General features: G+C 44.6%; 1 protein-coding gene across 1 annotated transcript in view; it reads right to left on the reverse strand.

Moving 5' to 3' along the window:
* Positions 1-22,550, reverse strand: part of COL22A1 (collagen, type XXII, alpha 1) — a 283,964-nt gene that overhangs the window by 184,007 nt on the left and 77,407 nt on the right. The window contains 6 exon segments of the mRNA XM_006830721.1: positions 3,049-3,093; positions 6,737-6,790; positions 14,619-14,663; positions 15,258-15,311; positions 18,348-18,401; positions 19,330-19,383. Coding sequence (XP_006830784.1) covers positions 3,049-3,093; positions 6,737-6,790; positions 14,619-14,663; positions 15,258-15,311; positions 18,348-18,401; positions 19,330-19,383 — 306 coding nt within the window.

Here is a 22,550-nt window from a genome sequence, read left to right on the forward strand (position 1 = left end):
ATGGAGGGGATTGTAACCATGGCAATGAGATGATATACGATAGAATGAATGTAAAACCAGTGTTCTCCCATGTAAACTATCACATAATTCACAATAAAACATTAATTAATAAATAAATAAATTTTAAAAAATGCTTTAGAGGAGGAAAAGAAGTTTATTAGATTTTATTTTGTATTTCTCTATAGTCTTCCTTAGTCCAAAAAGCTATTTTAAGAAGCATAGATTTGGGGGATGCTGTAGGAACAGCACTGGACTGCAAACCAGAAGGCTGGCAGTTCAAACACCACCCCTAGCTTCTCCTCAGAAACTCTATACATGGTTGATATGAGTCAGAATCAACTTGAGAACACTTAACAACAACAAGATTTTTTTATTTTTAATTCTGGATAAGATCTAATAGCTTTTTTGTTGTTGTTGTTGTTGATTTGTTTACATGGATTTTTACTCCTAAAAGTAAAAATAATAAAAATATAAAGAATACCAGGCTTTTGTTCATGCTGAGTGCCTGATGCCCAATCATATTCCTAGTATCTGATTTGAGTGTCATGAATGTCTCAGGGCCCAGCTCTTTCAGGAAGCTCCTGAAGTTGTGTGTGTGTGTGTGTGTGTGTGTGTGTGTGTGGTGAAACTATACACACCAAAATCTCCACCAAATCAACAATGTCTACGTGTAAAATTTAGTGACATTGACCAAAATCTGCATATTGTACAACCATTACCAAGTTATCCCACCTTCATGAGCATGAAGTTAATTTGCCTTAATGAACTCTCCTGCTCCACTCCTCCTCCTCCATGGTAACCACTCATCATTTTGTATTTTATATACGATGGTAAGTCAAAATTGTTGCTACTAGGACTCCAGTTCATACATGCATGGGTTTATTCCTAACAAAACATGTTTAAACATGTCTCTGAGATTAGTGGAGGGCTGCAAACAAGTTCTCTTCAGGAACATGCTTTTCTTAGTCTCTTTAGGATCCCTTCAAACAAAGGTCCTATTAAAACACTGTCTGCCAGGGAAATCTGCTGGGCCACTAACATTCAAGGAAGAGAGGTCATGATGACTAGTTTTTGGAATTCCAAAGGGGGACTTTTTTTTTTTTTTTTTAATGTTTTGTTTATGTGATAGTTTATATGGAGGAACATTAGTTTTACATTCATCCTATTGTATATAGTTTCATTGCCATGGTTATGGTCCCCTCCATGCATCATCAACCAACCAAAGGGTATACCCTGCAAGCCTGCCCTCTGGTCATCAGCACATAGCCCCTCTCCCTCTCTGGGTCTAAAGTCCCCAGCCACTCCATCTCTCCATATCATTGTCTCTGCCTCCAAATGGGGAATCTTGATATATATTTCATCACAGAGGCTTACTATAAAGAAGCCTTAAAAAATTGAGAACCACACTGATGAGAAAAAAGTTGGGAAAGTTGTCCCAGGGAATTTTTTTTCCCCAACACAACAAAGCACCCGTTCAGTCTTGAAGGCAGAAAGGGCTGCCCTATGCAAATTTCTTTAGGAAACCTTAACACCCCCATTCACCCTCCAGTCCTGATCTTGCTCCTTCAGACTTCCTTCTGTTTCTCAAACACAAAGAACATTGAAAAGGAACTCAGTTTGAGTCCCTTAAGGAAGTCCTGGTGTGGCACTATGGGATAAGCACTTGACCACAAACAAAGTCTGCGGTTCCAATTTACCAGCTGCTCCTCAGAAACCCTATACAGGGTCACTATGAGTTGGGAATGACTCGATGGCACTAAACAAGAACAACAAGGAAGCCCAAGTTGCTGTTTTGATGTGGTGTAAACTGAAGACCACGAAACTCTTCGGGGAAGGGTTAGAGAGACGGAAACGCCTTTAGAAGTGCCTAGACCTGGACAGAGGAGATGTCAGGAGACAAGAGCTTCACATTTAGATATTTTTGTTTAATATAGGTTTTTATGATTTTTGTAGCAATCATTTTGACTTACCCTTGTACATACTTAGTTCATACAAATGAGATCAGACAGTATGTGTCTTTTTGTGTTCTATGTTAGGGTGTTTCCAAGGTTCATCCTTGTGGAATAATAACTTTGTTCTCCTTTATGGCTGAGTACTATTTCGTTGTATGGACAGGCTGCACTGAGTCTATCTGTTTGTCTGTTGACAGACATTTCTGTCCTTCTACTTTGGGGCTATTGTGAACAGTACTGCAGTGAATACTGGACTCCCTTACTACTGAATGACATCTCGGCCTGCCTTCATACCTCTGCTCCAGAAAGATTTCACTCGGGTTGGCTAGTCAGTGACATCACAAGGGAACCCCTTTTCTGGGAAGATCTGAACCCCAACTATGAATTAAAGGGAGGACAATTCCATGTCTATTTATTTCTGAGTATTCTGACACAGTTACACACATGGAGATCACAGCAGTGTACTTTTCCATGTGTTTTTTGTTTCTTTCATAGGAATGTATTCATTATGATCCACCTGTTGTCGTTAAGTGCCTTTGAGTCAGTTCTGACTCATAGGGTTTTCAAGAAGTCACTGGTCAGTTTGACCTGCCAACACTATAGTTCAAACCAACCTTGAGGGTGAGTGCTTATCCTACGGTGCTACACCAGGACTCCTACTGGATTTAAATCTTACTGGACTCATGAGCAGGTTCCTGACTATGTAAGTTTGGGTCCTTGGGGCTGAATATATTTCCAGGTGCAGTCTCTACTGTCCCTGAAGCATCCTTAAACTTTGTTCTAGAGTCTCTGTTTTCCTTCCATTGCCTTCTAATGGTGTGCAGGTCATGCCTACCCTCCTTGGCCTCTTTCTATGGCTCCTAGGCAGGACCAGCTCGTTGACCTGGTTATTGCATGGCCTTTAGAAGCTTTTGCCTGGTTATCCTGTGAGTCCACCCTCTGCAGACAGTGGATTAATTCAACTCATCACCCCGTATCTGAACCTTGTTCCCAGGACTCCCACCTGGGTCCCTCTCCCTGAGCCCATTTGTTTAGGTCAGTTCACACATCTACTCTTCTTAGTCCAAAGTCACCCATCACCCCAGGCATGACTTACCTTTTCTCCTTGGGGTCCTGTTGCGCCAGGAGGACCTGATCTCCCCTGGAGTAAAGATAGGGCAAGAGAGTCATCAGTGAAGGTAAGTGGCGAAGAACAAGGTCAAGGGGGAAATACAGCTTTGGCTTGAGTTCCATAGAAGGTGTAGATCCCCTGGACCAGACGTTCTGGATGGTGCCTAGCGCTCGGAAGTTCTTGCTTACATCGACCAAGCCCCTCCTCCCTTTGGGAGGCACACTGGTGCTTCTGTGTGGAAAGGCACTGGGAGACAGTAGAGGGCCTTTTCTTTAGGGTTACAGGGGTGGATCAGAAATCACCGGAGCAAGCAGACAGGCTCAGCAATTAGGGCAGCTCTTTTTTGCGACCAGGGCACATAGAAGACCAAGTTTGACAGAGGATGGGGAGGACAGGCTAAATCTTGGAGCTAAAAGGAAAACCGAGGTCCCAGAAAAGGTGTCAGAGACCCAGGCCATGGATCTGCAGATCACCTTCTCCTCCTTGCCATTGGCCTCATAGGGAAGCCTTCCAAGTATGGGCGGAACAAGAGCCTCACATACTATTTTATCTACAGGATGGTTTATTGTTGTTGGTCTTTCTAAAAAAAAATTTAACTTTCCATTGTGATTTGGGTGAAAATGTATAGAGTAAATTGGTTTTTCATTCGAAAATTTATACACATTTTGTTTCATGCCATTGATTGCAGTCCCCACAATATAACACAGTCTTCCCACTTCCTCCCTGGGTTTCATGTTCCCATTCTTCCTTTCTTCCTATCCCTTCCTGCCTTCTGAGCTGTATCTCTGGGCAAATGCTGTCCTTTTGATCTCCTATTGCTGACTGTTTTACGGAGTGCATACTTCCCAGGTGGTACTGTTCATGTTACAGACCTGCCCATGGTTTGGCTGACAGTTGAGCCAGGGGATTGGGTTCAGTTCTAGGCCTGAAGGGTATCTAAGTCTCTACTACTTTTGTGTAAGATACAAGCACTAGGTGGGAAGGGGCTTGATTGTTCCGGCTATAACCCAGGGGGTTATATAGCCAGGCCTGGTGGTGAGGTAGTGTGAGAAGGTCTCAAGGTGGTCCACCTTCAGGAATAAAAGACACAGGAAGTTGCTAAACCAGACATAGGTTGTTGATTCACACCCAGGGGTGTGTGAGCAGAATGAATTGGGGGAGAGGGGAAAGAAATCTGTTCTAGGACTAGGAACTATAAATAAGAATACAGTCATTAAGGCCTTGGGTGCCATAAGGGCTACATTGTGAATAAAACTCTTGGGGAGTATAGGCTATGCGGCAAGTCTGCCCCTATCTACCAGGTTGGGAGCCCATTTTGCAAAATTGAATAAAGAACTTCACTCTCACTAAAATGAGTACAGATTGGATTTCTTGAGCGTTTGTGGGTAAGTACTTGTGACAACACATAGGTGACCTTATAACAAAGAGGAACCAAGGCAGTACCAGGATATTGACACTGTTTCTCACAGTAGCACACTGTGAATAGTTTAAAACAGATGAGTAAATGATGGCCTAGTCACACCACAGAATACTGAATCGCCATTTGAGTCATCTTTGGTGACTACTTAACAAATGATTGCATGTTTATGGTATAATGTTGAGGGGAGGGGCTCAAGATGCTAAAAAAATAGGCTTCAGCGTATGCGTCTGCCAATTGATGGTGGTGATTATGTGCTGTGGAGTCAGTTTGAACTCACAGTGACCCTGTACAGGGTTTCTGAGACTGTGAATCTTTACAGGGGTAAAACACCTCATCGTTCTCCCTCAGAGCGGCTGGTAGATTCAAACTGCTGACCTTGCAGTTAGCAGCCCAGTTGGTAGCCCACTAGGTTACCAGAACTCCTTATGCAAATTAGGAAATGGAAATGAATGTAAATGAAGGTATTCATTCTAGGTGATGATGTCAAGCATGACTTTAATTTATATTAATAGAGAGTACTGAAATTAATATTCATTTGTGGTTACTTTATATTGAATATAATTTGTGTTTAAATTCATGATTGTATATATTAATCCATTTATATTGCTATTTCTATAAACACATTAATTAACTGGCTAACGTAGCCATATGCCAAATTATATTATGTAATATGAAATTACCCTAATTGTCTTCAATGAAGATATATGATTTTTAAGTTTTATTTAATCTTTACTTTTTAACCATTTAAATATCTGAATTTAGTTATTTAAAAAAATAGATTATATTTTACATGGTTCAAAATGTAAACATCACCAAAGTTCCCTCCCCAGTCTTATGTCTTGGTCACTTTGAATCCATTTCCAGGGACAACAGGGTTTCCTGTTTCTGGTTTATCCTTCTAAAGGTAATCCATCCCTATATAAAATATAGAAAGATTTTTTTCCCCTCAACACTATTCTACACTTTATATTTCTCTTAACAGCATACAAGGGGGTTGCAAAAAGTTTGTGAAATAATACCCTTATATTTTAACTCAATTTTTTTCTACAAACTTCTTGAGCCGCCCTTGTATCTTCTGGAGTCCTGGTGTTGCACTGTGGTTTTTTGCACCGAACTGCAAAGTCATTTTACCTTCAGGGTTGGCAGTTCAAGCTTACCAGCTTTGTTCCTTAGAAACCTTATACAGGGTCACTATGGGTCAGAACTGACTCAACAGCACTTAGCAACAATAATAACAATATCTTCTAGACCAAGGGTCAGGAACCTTTTTTCTGCCAAAATTTATAAGATCATTCCTGGGCCATACAAAATTATCAAATTAAAATTAGCCTGCTGTATTTGGTCAAACGTTATGAATCGGGCTGTAAACAATAAAGTCAGCAGTTCAAAACTACCAGCTGTTCCACAGAAGGAAGATGCGGCTTTCTGCTCCCGTAAAGATTTACATCCTCAGAAATCCTGTACAGGGTCACTATGAGTCCGAACTGACTCCACGGCACATAACAACAACAACAATGTGGTGGCTAGGACTCCTAGTGTGGCGAGTAGGATCAGCACTGGAAAGCGAACCACAAGGTCAGCAGATCAAACCCACCAGCTGCTCCCCGAAACCCTATACAGGGTCACTGTGAGTCAGGACTGACTCAATGGCACTTAACAACAACAACGTGATTGCTGAAACTGCAGTTGCCTTGGCAGGGCTAGACCAAATGAATTCATGAGCCTTATAGAGCCCACAGGCTGGACATTTCCCAGCCCTGTTCTAAACCACTCATGTCAGCTCATTTTTCACACCTCTCAGTTATTTTTCACATCTTCAGACCATTCAAGCACCTGGGTTTTATTCAACTATTTTCTTATTGATGAACATTTAGACTGCTTCTAATCTTTTATTCTCAGGGATAAGATTGCAATGAGTACACTTACATCATCTGAAATAGGGTCAGTGGTTCATGCCTGTGCATTCACACAAACAGGCTTTAAAAGTTCAGGAAACAATTGAATTCAATGATGATGAGATAGCCCTTGAGCTTTTTGAAGTGACCTCCTATAAAAGTGTCACATTGTTTAATGTAACCTGGATGCACTAAAGTCTGTCTTTCAGAATGCCTCCCAGCATGGACATTGAAGGACTCAGGGGGCCTTACTGCTGGAGCCCCTATAATAGAGCCAGGTTCTTCAGGACCCTGCGTCAGGATGCAGACTTTCCTGTCCTCTGGTAACACCCAGCCAAGCAGCATCAGCACCACCTACCTGTTGTCCTGCCTCCCCTGGCTTCCCAGGGAATCCATCCAGGCCTCGCTCCCCCTAGTAAAAGGAAGAAAAGTGAAGAAATGAAGACTAGGCACATGGTCACCATCCCACAGTCTCTGTCTGAAGAGGGATGGACTGAATTTTGTTACCTCTCCAAACATGTGTCAATTTGGTCAGTCTGTGTTTCTCATTAGAGGAGCAGTGAAAAAGAGGAAGTCATTCAAGGAGACTGACTGCCACAGTGGCGGCAGCAAAGAGCTCACCCGTACCAATTGTGAGGACGGCACATAACTGGTCAGTGTTTTGTTCTGTTGTGCATGAGGTTGCTATGAACCAGACTGACGGGTCTTCACCCCACAACAACATGATTCTTAGCATTATGTAACTACCCTTAAGTTTGCAATCAGATGTAATTACCCTCTGTGTTGTAATTCCTAACCTCTATGATGTCAATGGGGAGTACATTGGTTATGTAAAGTAAGCACTAGATTGCAGACCACAAGGTCTGCGATTCAAGCATGCCACTGCTCCACAGGAGAAGCTGAAGCTTTCTACTCCTGAGAAGATTTAAAACTTCAGAGACCCCATACAGGGTCACTCTGAGTCAGGGTCACTGGAGGGTACTTAACAGCAAGAACAATGATGTTAATGACGTAGGAATCTTGTATCAGTATCTTTGAAGATATAAAAGAGATTAAAGAAGCAAGCAGACATCACAGGGCATGGTACCACCAAGAAAGAAGAACTGGGAACAGAGTGTGTTGGCCCCTGAGTCCTTGTGCTAAGAACTAGACCCAAGAGAAGACTAACACCAAGATGCATGAAGATCTCTAAGGCATGTCAGGCCCGCAGATGTTGAAAGGAGATGAGAACTTGCCCCTAGAGCCAACAGAGAGAGATAAATCTTTCCCTATTCGTGGTGCCCAGAATTCAGACTTATAGCTTCCTAAAGTGTGAGAAACTGGTATGGCACTGTAGGATAAGCACTGAACTGCTAACCACAAGGTCAGTGGTTCAAAGCCACCAGCTGCTCCTTGGAAACCCTAAACAGTGTCGCTATGAGTAAAACTGACTGGATGACACTTAACAACAACAATAACAAAGTGAGAATAAATCTCTGTTTGGAATTTCAGTGATAACAGCACTAGGTCCTAAAACAGCATCCACTTCCCAGCAGTACCTGTGGATACAGAAGAGTCAAAGGGCACATAATGTCCCTGGAGTGTGCAGTGTTAGGGGTCAAAAAGTACAGGTCATAGGCCAGAGAGATGCCCAGCTAGGTAGCTGGTACTGACACAGACTCTGGGTCTCCTGAGCCTTTCTCATGTACTTCTCCTCCCTGGGGTCTGAGCAGAAGGCAGCATGGCAGCCTGCTGGCCTCTTCTCTGGATTCCTGGATGGCTGAACTATACAGGACTTAGAGCACTTCACATTACAGGTGAGGAAAGTGACAAGCTTTGAGTGCATATACAATGTGGTGATGGAACCAGGACTAAGACACAATCTTCATCCTTGTACCCTATAAAACATCTAAACACCACCCAGTACTGGCGCTTCCACAGGGCTTCATGACAAGGGAAACAGTGTGGCCAGGCTCCATTCTACAAGTGCTGTCGTGAAGTAGGAAAGTTGGATAATGAATAAGGAAGATTTAAAAGAATCAATGTATTTGAATTATGGTGTTGGAGAAGAATACTTAAAGTACCATAGACTGCCAGAAGAACAAACCGATCTGTGTTGGAAGAAGCATAGTCAGAATGCTCCTTAGAAGCCAGAATGGCCAGACTTAGTCTCTAGTGCAATGTTATCAGGAGGGATCGGTCCTTGGAGCAGAACAACATACTTGGTAAAGTGGCGGGTCAGAGGAAAAGAGAAAGATCCCCAAGGAGATGAATCAGCACAGTGGAAGCAGCAATGGGCTCAAACATAACAATCGTAAGGATGGCATCGGACCAAGCAGTGTTTTGTTCTGTTGTGCATAGGGTGGCTATGGCTTTGAATTGACTTGACCACATTTAATAACAACAACATCTTGAAGTAGAAGAAGCCCTGGTGGTTTAGTGGGTTAAACTTTGGGCTGCTAACTGCAAGGTTGGCAGCTGAAACCCACCAGCCACTCTAGGAGAAAGAGGAGACTTTCTGCTCCTGTAAAGATTTACTGTCTCCGAAACCCCATGGAGCAGTTCTGCTCTGCCCAATAGGGTAGATATGAGTTGGAATCGAGTCAATGGCAGCGGGGTTTTGGGGTACCTTGAAGTAGAGGAGTCTTCTTGTTACCCAAGTCTCCACTTCCTCTTTCAAGATCAGGGGAGACTGGAGCTAAGATTTTCCCTAGCTGCAACTGAAGACAGCTGCAAGGTGGATGGTGGATTTAGTTGGACACTGTGCCAGCAATGTATGACGCTACACAGCACAGTGGGACGGGGTCAGGTGGACACAGCTGAAGTGGGGTCAGGTGGCACTTTCCTTCACAGGAGGAAGAAGAGGAGCAGATGAGCAAGGGTGGGAAAAAGAAACCATTTGAGAGGGAGCAGAGATACAGATAAGGAAAGAGAGAGAGAAGTCAGCAGTGTCTGGGACAGGGTCTCACGCCAAAAAAAAAGACAGTGACATGATGTGGAGTGGAAGCACTAGGGAGGGAGGGTCCTGAGGATGCAGTGGTTAAGTGCTCACCTGCTAACTGTAAGATTGGCTATTCAAATCCATCAGCCATTCCAGGGGAGAAAGACCAGGCACTCTTAGTCTAGGGAACACTATGGAAAGTGCCACCCTGTCATATTCCAACTATGAGTTGGAATAGCCTTGAGAGCAACAGGTTTGGGCATGACACTTTTCATAACTAGCATGCCCACCTAAAGTCTTCACATTCAGCTTTGTTGTGTTGTTGTTGGGTTTTGCCACTGTGTTGGCCACAGAAACACAAGAGAGACAGGTTTTTGACCCTGTTCACTGGTTTGGCATCTGGTCTGGACGTGAGTATGAGCAGGGACTCTTCCAAGGTGCAGAGATGCAAGGACAGGTGGCACAGGCTCAGATCCCGACGTTCCCACTCCCAATCTGTGACACTGAGCCAATGTTTTAGCATCTTGGTGACTTGGTTTCCCAGCTCCACGATAGGGACAATAGGAATACTTACAAAATGATGGTGAGGATGCTGTGATGCCAAATATGTGAAATGCTTAGAACAATGCCTGCATATGATGGTACGGTGGTTACACATCCAACTGCTAACTGAAAGGTTCAGGATTAGAACTCACCAGTCATTCCATGGGAGAAAGACCTGGTGATCTGCTCCCATAAATATTTCAGCCTAGGAAACCCTACTGAGCAGTTCCATTCTGTCCTATAGGGTCCCTGTGAGTTGGAAGCAACTCGATGACAGGGCACTTGGAAGAGAAACAATGAATGGATGCGAAGAACAAAGTGGGAAAAGGAAAGAAGAAAGTGAGAGAAAGACACAAGCAGAAGAGGTGTTTCGTGGGAGGAGAGGGGTGTGTGAAAGTTGAACAGAGGGATGGAGGAGAGAGATAAGGTACAAGTGGGAGAATCAGCCAACGACTAAGCAATGAAGACAGAGAAGTGGATGTATTATATGATCTCTAAGATCTCTTCTAAGGAGCTGTGGTAGCATAATGGTTACAAGTCAGGCTGCTAACCTCAAGGTCATCAGTTTGAAACTACCAGCCATTCTGTGGTAGAAAGATGAGGCTTTCTGCTCCTGTAAAGACTCAACAGCTTCAGAAACCCTATGCAAGGTCGCTATGACTCTACGGCACTTAACAACAACAACAAGGTCTCTTCTGATGTTCACATCCTTTGATTGAGAGGGAAGTGTGTGTTTAGGGACATTAAAGGAGATTCAATCCTTGTCCTAGACAGCTTCCCTCTCTCTCTTTCTTTACTCTGCTTTTATTGGTTTCTTGGCTGTTTGGGGCTTGTCCTAACAAAACATCCAATGAACCAGTTGTCATTGAGTCCATTCTGACTGTGGTGACCCCATGTGGGTTGGATAAAACTGTGCACTGTAGCTGAGTACCTTGTGAACACCAGGTGTCGAAAAAGGCCCTGTTGGATTTACAACTGACAACAGTTGTTCTCATTTTCAGTAAAGAAGACCAAACCTTGGCTAGCTGAGTTGGTCATCCTGGCTTACACCGTTCAAGAGGAAGCCAGTAGTCACTGTCCCAAGCCTGACCCTCAAGCCTTCTGTCTGAGGCTCTGTTGTAGTTCTGACCTCCGAATGTATAGGGTGCTTTCATACCACCAAAAGCACGTTCTAGAGGGTCCTGTACTTTCACCATGCTGATCTGGGCAGTAAGAGCAGGAGAGGAGCTGTGGTATATTTCCTTCCCTCTCTTCCCCTCACATAGAATAAGCAAGGGTTTATTAAATTAGTAGAACATCCAACCATCTCCAAAAGTGAAGAAACATATTCAGTTATTGTTGTTGTTAAGTGCTGTTGAGTTGGTTCCAACTCATAGTGACCCTCTATAGGGTTTCTGAGGAGTGACTGGTGAGCTTGAACCATGGATCTTGTGGTTCAAACTGACCTTGCAGTCCAGTGCATTAACCCACAGCACCACACCAGAACTCCATATACTAAGTCATGTCCCCCCAAATTGGATAAAGTCCCTCCTCTGTGCCACTCATGACCTTGGCCAGCCTGTTGTGCCTCTTGTCCCTCTTCTACAATGTCTCCATCCCACAACAGCTAGCAGCTCCACAGCCAGGTCAGGACACTCTGCACCTTCCTGCCTCTGCTTGGTCATCTGTTCCCTCTTTCCAGCAAGCCTACCTTCCATGTGGATCTCTGCTAACAATCAATGGAAGGCAGCTTAGGCTGGTGGGGGTGAGAGCAGGGGTGGACATGTGCTTTAGGGGAGACATACACAGGTTCTCCCATTTCATGTGTGTTTATACCGTGACTTGAACACAAAGTCTAACCCCTTGGAACCAAAATGCACTCAGAGTAGAACTGTCTCCAAGACTGCAATCTTTATAGGAGAAACAGCCACATCTTTCTGCTGTGAAGCTGCTTGTGGGTTCAGACTGTCAACTTTTTTGCTAGAAGCCAAGCACTTAACCCTTTGACCACTAGGTCTCATGTATACTTGATGCACACAATTGAGGGCTGGCAAGTTGAGAATCTGTAGGGCAGACTAACAGGCAGTAAAGATGGCACTGCAGTCTTGAGGCATTCACTTATTCTTTGAGAAATCTCCAATTTTTCCTTTAAGACCTTCCAACTGATTAGTTAAGGCCCACCCCATTATTAAGGGTCATCGGACTGTGAACTGCTAGGTCTGTGGTTCAAACCCACTAGCCACTCCTTGGAAGCCTTAAACAGGGTCTTTGTGAGTCAGAACCGACTCAGCTGCACTTCATAACAAAATCAACCTTTACCTAAAGTCAACTGATTGTAGATGTCGATCACATCTCCTAAATACTTCACAGCAACACCTAAACTAATGGTGGACGAAACAACTGGCCACAATGACAGATGAAACTAACCAATTCAGTTTCCACACCTTCAGTTCATCTTGTCCCTTCTTACAGAAGACCTGGCTTCAGGATATGCGGTCTCATAACCACGACATTTTCTAGACACTCGTTGATTTGGAACATGCTCATGGGGATCCATCTACAATTCTGGTCTTATGTAAACATGGTGCACCTCACACAGATTCCCACATCCACTTGCAGAGTTTTGTTTCTAAGCATCTGTCTGCCCACTAAGCTCTTAGGATCCTGAGGAAAGCAGGGACACCAAGCCCTGTCTCCTCAGGACATCCTGCCTTTGGTACAGGGCATGTGCATAGGAGACACACAGGCTGCTTCAGGGAAGAATGAATGCCTTGAGGACTGTTCTGAACCTCAGGCCAGGGGACGGACCTGGACCTCCAGGCAGTCTACTCAGTGAGTCAGAACCTGACCTCCACACAACTGGGCCTTCAGAACACTCTTTGAACACTGAACCTCAACTGTCTCCTTGCTATTCCTGGAGAGGGCCCCCAATTCCCTCTGGCTTCCTCTCAGGAGTATCAAATCAGAGCCTGGCTCTACTGGCCATGTTGCTGCCCACTGTGCTGCCACCAAGCCCTACTGCCTTGAGCCTAAGACCTCAGTTACTCTAAAGTCCACTTCTAGGTTTCCACGACACCAAGACAAGGAACGCAGATGAGCCTGAATGAACTGGCAGACACATACAAGGGGGCGTCAAAAAGTTCATGGAACTCTTTCATTATCTTTTCATTCCATTTTTGCACGAACTTTTTTGAAGTTCCCTTGTATGTGGAACCATGTCCAAAGTCTACAGAGAACCAAGAAACACAAGTCCCAGCCACCCTGGGTAAAGACTGTTTGATTATTACAGTTATAACTATTAAAATTTAGTATGCAAACACCCAAAAACCAAGCTTCTGAGATCTAGTCCCTGCCTCCCCTAATTACCAGGGAGCTTTCGGAAAACAACTTGGCAACAGATTTCCAGAGGCTTAGAAAGGGTCATTTTCTTGGACTAGTAATTTCACTTCTGGGAAACCTGCCTACAGAAATAATCCTAAAATTGAAAAAAAAATAATATATATATATACAAACAAAAACTTTGAAAGACATTCATTGGAGCATTCTTTTTAATACCAAAACACTGGAAACAGTCCTGAGTAATCAATAACAGAGGACCAGTTATATAAATTATGGTTTCTTCAGTCAATGAAACATTGTGTAGTCATTTGAAATAGGTCATAAAAATGCTACAGTGGCATGGAGAAAATGGTGTACATAGAGACAACGGGGCATTAAATTGAATGCATTGTGTGTGACTATGCAGAAATAAATCAAATGTGGAAGAGTACGTATAAAAATGTGCCAGAAAGTGCACTGTAGTTGTTTTAAGGAAATGAGGCTATAGGCTAGTTTTCACTGGTTTCCAAATGTATTGAAATGCAATTATATTACTTAATAAGAAAATAAATCCTCAGGAAGTTAAAAAAATTTTTCTACCAGAGGAAGATAGAACGGGGTGGACTGCTGGAAAGATGCCTGGAACATGACTTAGGGCAGGAAGAGAAGCCCAGTTCTTGGAACATTTGACCACATATCTTAAGGGACTCTGAAAATTGGCTTGGAAAGAGGTTATGTGCAATCAGCACCAGCTGCTGTTTGGGAAAGCAGAGATGGTGTGATTTTCAAGGCTTGGTTCCCACCCAATTGAGTCTGGGGAATTTTATACCATTAGCAAATGGGGACAAATTTCAGCTCAGGACACTTCTGTTAGAACCTGGCTGTGTGGTTGTGAAGGAATGGATGGCCTCTGTCTATGCAAAGATGTTGGCAGCTGTGGCAATCCATGTTAAGAATGTCAGCTTGACTAGTTCACAGCTCTTGGTTGTGAAGCTCAGGTGTAGCTCACTGAAAACACAGGTGAGGAGATCCCCCTCTTATTCGGGGGCAGGAAGTATCTCTACAACCTGCTTGTTTGAGAGTCAGAGGAGCTGAGAGATGTGGGTCAACAGCAGCAGCCTGGACCCTCTGAGTCCCCAATCCAGGAGCCTCTCAGCCCCCCTCTCTGGTCTGCAGGCTCTAAGCTCTGCCTTGGTGGGAGAGGGTGTCCATCTTTTGCAGGTAAGAGAGCACAGCCTTACTGGTCCAGAACCGACATGTCAGGTGACGCAAACACCTTCTCTCACTGGTTCCCTCTGCCCCACCTGTACCACCCACAGATGATCTGCACATGGTGTGCACCTGAACACACCTGCACATACCTTGCACACCTACACACACACACCCATCTGCACCCATCTTTACACTCACCTGCATTCACTTGTACACACTCACACACACCTGCATTAAGCAGGTATGGACTGAAGTAGAAGGTAAGTACCTTTTCTCCTCGGGACCCCTTTTCACCCCGTTCTCCTTGGAGACCCTGGAGATAAAAGGAGAACAGTGGTAACATCTCGAGTGAACATCTCTCTTCTCACCACCCAAGCCCTATGTAGACACTGCCTGTCACTTGCAGCCCACAGCGAGTGAGGCAGAGTGATGGGGAGACCCTGTTCTACCATGATGCTGCTCCCCTGATGGATGAGCTCCAAGTGTTGGACTACCTGGTTTGGTCATCAAGGCCCCCAAAGCCACAGACTAAGACTCATTCTGGCCCTTAGACTCATCTGACCATTCATCTAAGGTGGATTGAACAGCATTGGCAAACATGTTTTTTTGGAGTCAGTGTCAGAAACCCCTGTGATGCTGGTTTAAAATGCAGATTTCTAGGCACTGCCCAAATCTGCTGCTCCATTTGCTGGAAATGATGCCCAGAGATGTGCATTTAAAATCTATTTCCCAGGAGATTCTTGAGTACCACAGCACTTAGGCATATTTGGTTTCTTAAAGGAAGAGGCTGACACTTCATTATCAGGGTGTGATCCTGGGGGACCATTGTGCCTGGCTGTGGGGCTTTCAGAGGGGCTGGCTTGATTCCTAGAAAAGGGAGCCCCCATCCCCCTCTGCTCTTACTTACAGGAGCTCCCACATATCCGGGGGATCCGGGATGTCCAGGTGGTCCTTCGGGCCCCTGCAAGATAGTGTTCACAAAGAAAAGGTGTGGGAACAAACAGAAAATTCAAGACCAGAGTGGCTATCAGTCAATGCTTGATCGAGGAGGAGATCAGCTGCCTCTCATCCGACCAGGTACTGCCCACACTGTGACACAGTGGTCCACATCTACTAAAATCATTTGCCAACATTCATTAACATCAGGAGATAATGTACTGAATTGCTAACCAGAGGCACGATAGAAGAAAGATCTAGTGATCTGCTTCTGAAAAATCAATCATTGAAAACTATATGGAAAATCATTGATTGAAAACTATATTCTGACAAACATTGGGGCACCATGAGTGGAATCTCGTTATGAAAAATCATCCATTGAGAACCCTGTGGAGCACAGTTCTACTCTGACACACATGGGGGTACCATGAGTGGAATCTACTGAAAATCCAGCCATTGAAAACCCTGTGGGACAGAGTTCTACTCTGATACACATGGGGCACCATGAGTGGGATCTACTTATGAAAACTCATCCACTGAGAGTCCTGTGGACACAGTTCTACTCTGATACACACGAGGTGCCATGAGTGGAATCTAACTATAAAAAACCAGCCACCGAGAAGCATATGGAGCACTGGTCTCCTCTGACACACGCACAGGGGCGCATGGGTCACAGTTGATTTTACAGCTACTGATACTGGTATTAATGACTACTAAAATAAACTGATGATATCTAATATCATCTGCTGAAACAATTAATAAATGTCTATTAACATTTACTAAAACAAACTGATATCTAATAGACTTCGCTATTGTTATTGTTATGGGCCGTGGGGTGGGTTCCGACTCATAGCGATGCTGTACTCTGAGGCTGTAAATCTTTATGGGAGCAGAAAGCCTCATCTTTCTCCCATGGAACAGCTGGTAGTTTCGAACTGCTGACCCTGAGGTTATCAGTCTGATTCGTAGCCACTATGCTACCAGAGCTCCTTTAGCAGATATCAATTTGTTTTAGTAGATGTTACTAGGCATTTATAGTTTTAGGAGATGTTATTAGACACCATCAGTTTATTTTAATAGCTGTTAATACCAGTATTAAAGTCTACTGGACTTCTGGTGTGACACTGTGAGCTAATGCACAGGACTTCAAACTTAATTTGAACCACAAGGTCACTGGTTCAACTCACCAGCCGCTCCTTGAAAACCCTATACAGGGTCACTATGGGTCGGAACCGACTGAACGGCACTTAACACCAAAAAACAAAAGTCTATTAGAACAATTGCTGTTATTGTTAAGTGCTGTTGAGTTGGTTCCATCTCAAAGCGACCCTGTATAACATTTCTAAGGAGCAGTTGGTGAGTTTGAACTGCAGACCTTGTCATTCAAACATACCTTGTTGTCCAATGCTGATCTTGCTGTGATATTTACTTTAAAATCTAGTAAAATATTTTGACAATATCTTTTAGCATCTAAAACAAACATCTATGGACTCCTGTAGGATCAGCACTGGACTGTGAACCACAAAGTCGGCAGTTCAAATCCATCAGCTGCAATTCAGAAACCCTACACAGAGTTGTTAGGAGTTGGAATTGACTTGACAGCACTTAATAATAACAGCAGCATTAATGCCTATTAGAATAAAAATGTTCATTCCTTCAGACAAAAACACTCCAGTTCTTAGTAGCTATCCTGTTGAAAGTACCACGGGCTGTCAACAGATCCGTTTTGGAAGAAGTGCAGCCAGAGTGCTCCTTGGAGGCCAAGATGGCCAAACTTCATCTCTCATACTTCAGACATATTGTCAGGAGGGACCAGTCACTGGAGAAGGATAACATGTTTGGTAAGTTGGAGGGTCAGAGAAAAAGAGGAAGACCCCCAATGAGATGGATTGGCCAAGTGGCAGCATCAATGGACTCAAGTGTGGCAACAGTAGTGAGGTTGGCCCAGGATCGGGCAGTGTTTTGCTCTGCTGTGCATAAGGTCACTATGAGTCAGCACTGACTTGATGGCACCTAACAACAACAACAACAAATCCTGCTGAAATAAAAATACAATATAAAAGGAGGCATCTCATATATATACACACATGCATTTATTGCCTTGTGGATTTTAACAAAAAAACAATGAAAGTAGAAACCACCTCCTGGGCCAGAAAGAGAGACAAGGGATATAAATGATGATGCGTTCATATCATGGAAAGCCATGCATTTAATAAGAGAATGAGTCAAGCCTACGGTCACTGACTCAATTCTGACTCAGCTACCCAATAGGACAGTGTAGAACGGGGTTCCACTGGGTTTCCAAGGCTTCCAACTTTATGGAAACCGATGGCCACATCTTCCTCCTGCACAGTGACTGGTGGGCTTGAACCACTGGTCTTCTGCTTTGCAGCAAAGCACATAACCACTGTGCCACCAGGGTTCCTTAGGAACTCCATCAAAGCTAAACTCCTTACTAGAGAGTCAGTTCTGACTTACAGCAACCCTAGAGGACTGAGAAGAACTGTCCCACAGGGTTCCCCACGCTGTCATCTCTACAGAAGTGGACTGCCTCATCTTTCTCCAAAGAGTGGCTGGTGGGTTCTGTCTGCCAGACTTTGAGTTAACAGCCGAATGCTTATCCACTGTGCCACCAGGGTTCCTCAGAGAATGAGCTAGATCTATCTGTACTGGCAGGTCTCGGAATCTGAATGTTTCTTAAATGAAAATGACAAATTGTAGAGTCGTGAACCCATTTTGAGATAATTTAGGGGAAAAAAATTATATATATATGTTTTTTGAGATAATTTAGGAAAAACATATATATATATATATATATATATATATATATATATATATATATATATATATATATATATATATATATATATATGGCTTTAAAGAGTTTATTGGAAAATGGAATTTAAACACAGTGGGCTTGATCAATGAATTTGTGTGGCTATCCATATACAAAGCCTGGGTACAGTTGCAGGGGAAGGGTAGGGAGGGAGCCCTTTGAATGGGCTCACTACATGGAAAACAGTGGTGCTCTGAATTGACACTTGTCCCCAGGAATACTTACCCGCATGCCTACCTCACCTGGCAGCCCCAGCTCCCCTGGCTCCCCTGGCTCCCCCTGCAGGAGAAACAGACCTGGTCACAGTAAGTGGGGGTGGGGGACATGGAATAGAGACCTGGAACACAGAACTCACCCCAGAAGCAATGCACTCGCAGGGGCCAGAGGAACAACTTCACTTTATGGGGCAGGAGCTCAGTTAGGGACCCCAGAATCCAATTCAGATGGAACACAGCAACAGGGTCACATAGACCTCAGCCCTCATGAGGAGGAATTTGACTCCAGGCAATGTTGCAGGGGGAGGGTTGTAGGGAGGGAGTCCAGCCGTTTCTGGAGCTCCACATTCACTTATGGTCTGGACTCCAGACTTCCTGTCTTGAGGTGATGCCCAAATGTGGAGTTATGGGGTACCCCCCCTCAGTGTCCCCCTCTGAGGCTGCTCATGTGAATTTGGAATAACAAAGGGGCCAAGAGGTGGGGAACCCAGAACCAATTCTCACTGGGGTTGTTGAAATAAAAGAGGGGTCCCTATTTCCCTAGGGACAGATGGATCCTACTTGAGATCCTTTGGTGCCCAGGTTTCTGGAATATCTTCTGTCTCAGAGGCAAGCAGAAGGAAGAGGTGGGGTCTGGAGGGATGGGCAGGATGTGGGTGCCACTGGGGTGACATTCTGACTCCTCTAACTACAAACAGGTCTTCCCCAAATCCACACAACAGGGGACAAACAGTAAGTCCCAACACAGGGCTGCTGGTTAACCAAGTGAGAAGCCAGCTCAAAGGACAAGCAGACAAGGCAAGCCAGAAAATGCTGTTGCTCCCACCAAGACTAAGTTCAGCTTAGGGCCCTTGGAAACCATGGTACCTATATTGTGGCCACTTAGTGGGGAAGGGAGACCCAGAGCTTGGCCCCCATACAAGGATGGGGAGCAGCAGGTCCCAGCCCTGTGCTGCCTCACTCATGGGAAGGGTGGTGGGAAGAGAACGTACCCTCATGCCTTTGCTGCCATCTCTCCCAGGGGGACCAGGCAGGCCCAGGGAGCCCTAGAATGAGAGGAAGAGACCAACAGTTAGTAACAAGGATAACAGTGCTGGAGTCCTGGAGGATGCCAATAGTTAACATGCTTGCTGCTACCTGAAAGGCTGGAGGTTCCTGCATTTTGTAAGATGTTTAGCTACCTCCCTGGCCTCTAATCTGTAAATGTCAGTAGCACCTGCAACTTGCAACAACTAGAAATGTCCCCAGACAACGCAAATGCCTACTGGGGAGAACTACTGGAGAGAGCAGGGTTTTCCAGAATGTTCTGGGTTGAACAACTGTTGTTCTACTCAATCATACTTAGAAGCATATGACAAAGATGAGAATGGAGCAACTGGAAGGGATGAAGTTAGGAGGGGGAAGTTGAAAACAATGAACTCTGGAATCTTTCTATCTCCGACACCATGTGATTCAGATCCAAGCGTTCCACAGCTGACCTTCACCTTCAGGTCAGCTCCCTCCTGCCCCACCAGGAATGAGGCCATCCACTCATTAATGAAAGGATATGTTAATGGATGCTAGAAATAGCATCTGTGAAATGCCCAGCGTATATCTACCGATGCCATCTTATTCAGTCCTCATACCAAGCTCATAAAACAGGGATTACTATTTTTTCAAAGGCAAGTCAGATTATCTACTGTATTCCTAATGGTGGTTCAGTGTTAGAATTTGTTATCTTCCACGCAGGAGACCCAGGTCCTGGCCAATGTACCTCACTTAGGCGCACAGCCCCACCTGAATGCTCCTGAGGGCTTGTGTGTTGTTGTGATGCATAACAGCTTTCAGTGGCGCTTCCAAACTAAGAGGGACTTCCCAGGGATCTACTTCCAAACACTAGCCAATGAGACTCCTGTGGGTCACAACAGTCTCATCTACAACAGATGCCGTGAACAAAGCCATGAGTTGGAGCTGACTCAAAGGCAGTTACAACAGGAGTTTTCACTATAAATTAAGATGCATGTATATATGTTGTTGTAGTTAGATGTCATTGAGTTAGTTCCAATTCACAGAGACCCTATGTACAACAGAAAACAACAACACTTCCCAGTCCTGTCCTGCTCCATCCCCATAGTTGTTGCTTTATTTGAGTCCACTGTTGCAGCCATTGTGCAAATCCACCTCATTATGAATCTTCCTCTTATTCACTGACCCTCTACTTTACCAGGCATGATGTCCTTCTCCAAGGTCCCTCCTGAGAACAGGTCCAAAGTATGTGAGACAAGTTCTTGCCATCATTGCTGCTAAGATGTACTCTGGCTATACTGTTTCCAAGACAGATTTGTCCATTCTTCTGACAGTCCCCAATCAATTCAATATTCTTCTTCAATACCATAATTCAAAGGCATCAGTTCTTGGGTCTTCCTTACTCATGCCATGGATGTACACACACAACCAATTTTGATGAGGGCCTTCTACTGCCTCATCCTTCTGTGTAATGTAAGTCAGCACAGGAGCCAAGAGAAAACAGACAGAACCATTGACCCTGACAACAGACACACTGTTCCAACTCTGTGACCCGAAGAAGAGCCATCCTTGAGAGGCTGTGTGTCAGGTCCAAGTGTGCATGCTAACAGCTGCCACAGGCTCACTGCCAGAACCAGGGGAGGCTAGTAGGGACCAGAGCACATGCTCCATAAAAGGGGGTTCTATGGAGTCCTGGCATGGCGCTGTGGGTTAATGCACTGGACTGCAAGGTCAGCTTGAACCACAAGGTCAGCAGTTCAAGCTCACCAGCTACTCCTTGGAAACCCTATACAGGGTTGCTAAGAGTCGGAACTGATTTGATGGCACTTAACAACAACAATTGGACTCCAAGTGCCTCTCCTCCTGGCACTCTGGCATCACAGCCATCCCACCAGGATGATAAGCTTGCCACAGCCAGGAAAATGACGTGACACTGTACCTGGTCATTGGGTGTATGACAAGCTTCTTGTGACTGTCAAACAAGGTTCATTCTGCTGCTCCCAACGTGGAGACTAAGGTACAGAGAGGTGGGATACTGCCACCAAGTTGGCTTTGACTTCCTGAACTCTGTGTGTTACAGAAGAGAGCTGCCTCACAGCATGTCCTTGGTGGCTCAACAATGAAGCAATCCACTGCTAACTGAAAGATTAGCCAAAGGCTCTGCTGGCGAAAACCCCGGTGATCTGCTTCTATAATAACACAGCCTAGAACTGCCTCCACTGCACCCCACCACTAATAACCTTAACAGAGGCCTTTGCTTCCATGGTACCTTTGAGCTACCAGTCTTTAGTGTAACAGTCCAGTGCAAACTTGCCCATGTCACTCAAGCTCCCTTATAAAATCTGAGGGCCACACTGAAATTTTCCCTAATGGGGAGCACCACAGAAGGATCAGGGTTTCCTGAAAGGAAGTGGTGTGGTCAATGGAATCAAGGGATGTGAGGCTTGACAGCGGGGCTGGCTACACCACAAAGCTCTGTGTGTGTCCAAAAGGAAATAGTGGAGAATCTCTCTTATTGAAAATTAGTCTTGGGGTACAGGATACCCAAGAAATAAAATAGTTTTGTGAGAAGATAATTATCTCTAGAGTGCCCTGACATAGCTCCAAAGCCTCTTGCCATCACTTAGGACTGAGGACTTTGGGCAAATGCCTGAGATGCACTGAGCCTTAGAGTCCTGATCTGGAATTCAAGACCATGAACCTAGTTCCAAAATTGGCGCTTCCCAAGGAAACTAACAAGTTGCCCATTGGTTTTATAAGACTGGTGGCATGGTGCCAGCCTCTTCTGCCTAAGAAACTGACCAGCAGACTCTTTAGAGGTAAGTATTTTCTGATTCCAAGAGAGTAATGACTCCCAAAGTCATCTCTTTTAAAATCTTATTTTATATGGTTAAGGTAATCACTCTGGTATTTCAGAAAGACACATTCTGAGGAACTCCCATTTTCAAATAATGAAATTCAGACAGTTTCACTACATGGGCCACTGCCCTCAAGAAAATCATGTCCCCAGTGAAGAGCCAACCTGATCCCGGTGTTTCATATTTTAGCGTCACCCAATTTCAGCCTCAGAGAACGCACACACCATGACATCCCTTCTCACATACCCCACCTGGACTTGCCTTCCATTCCACAGTGACTTCACAGAGAAAGCAACAGCCCTTGAATGCACCCCCACACACCCAGGCACCACTAGAGAAATCACTCAACC

Source organism: Chrysochloris asiatica, unplaced genomic scaffold, assembly GCF_000296735.1.
Source record: "Chrysochloris asiatica unplaced genomic scaffold, ChrAsi1.0 scaffold00001, whole genome shotgun sequence".
Taxonomy (NCBI): domain Eukaryota; kingdom Metazoa; phylum Chordata; class Mammalia; order Afrosoricida; family Chrysochloridae; genus Chrysochloris; species Chrysochloris asiatica.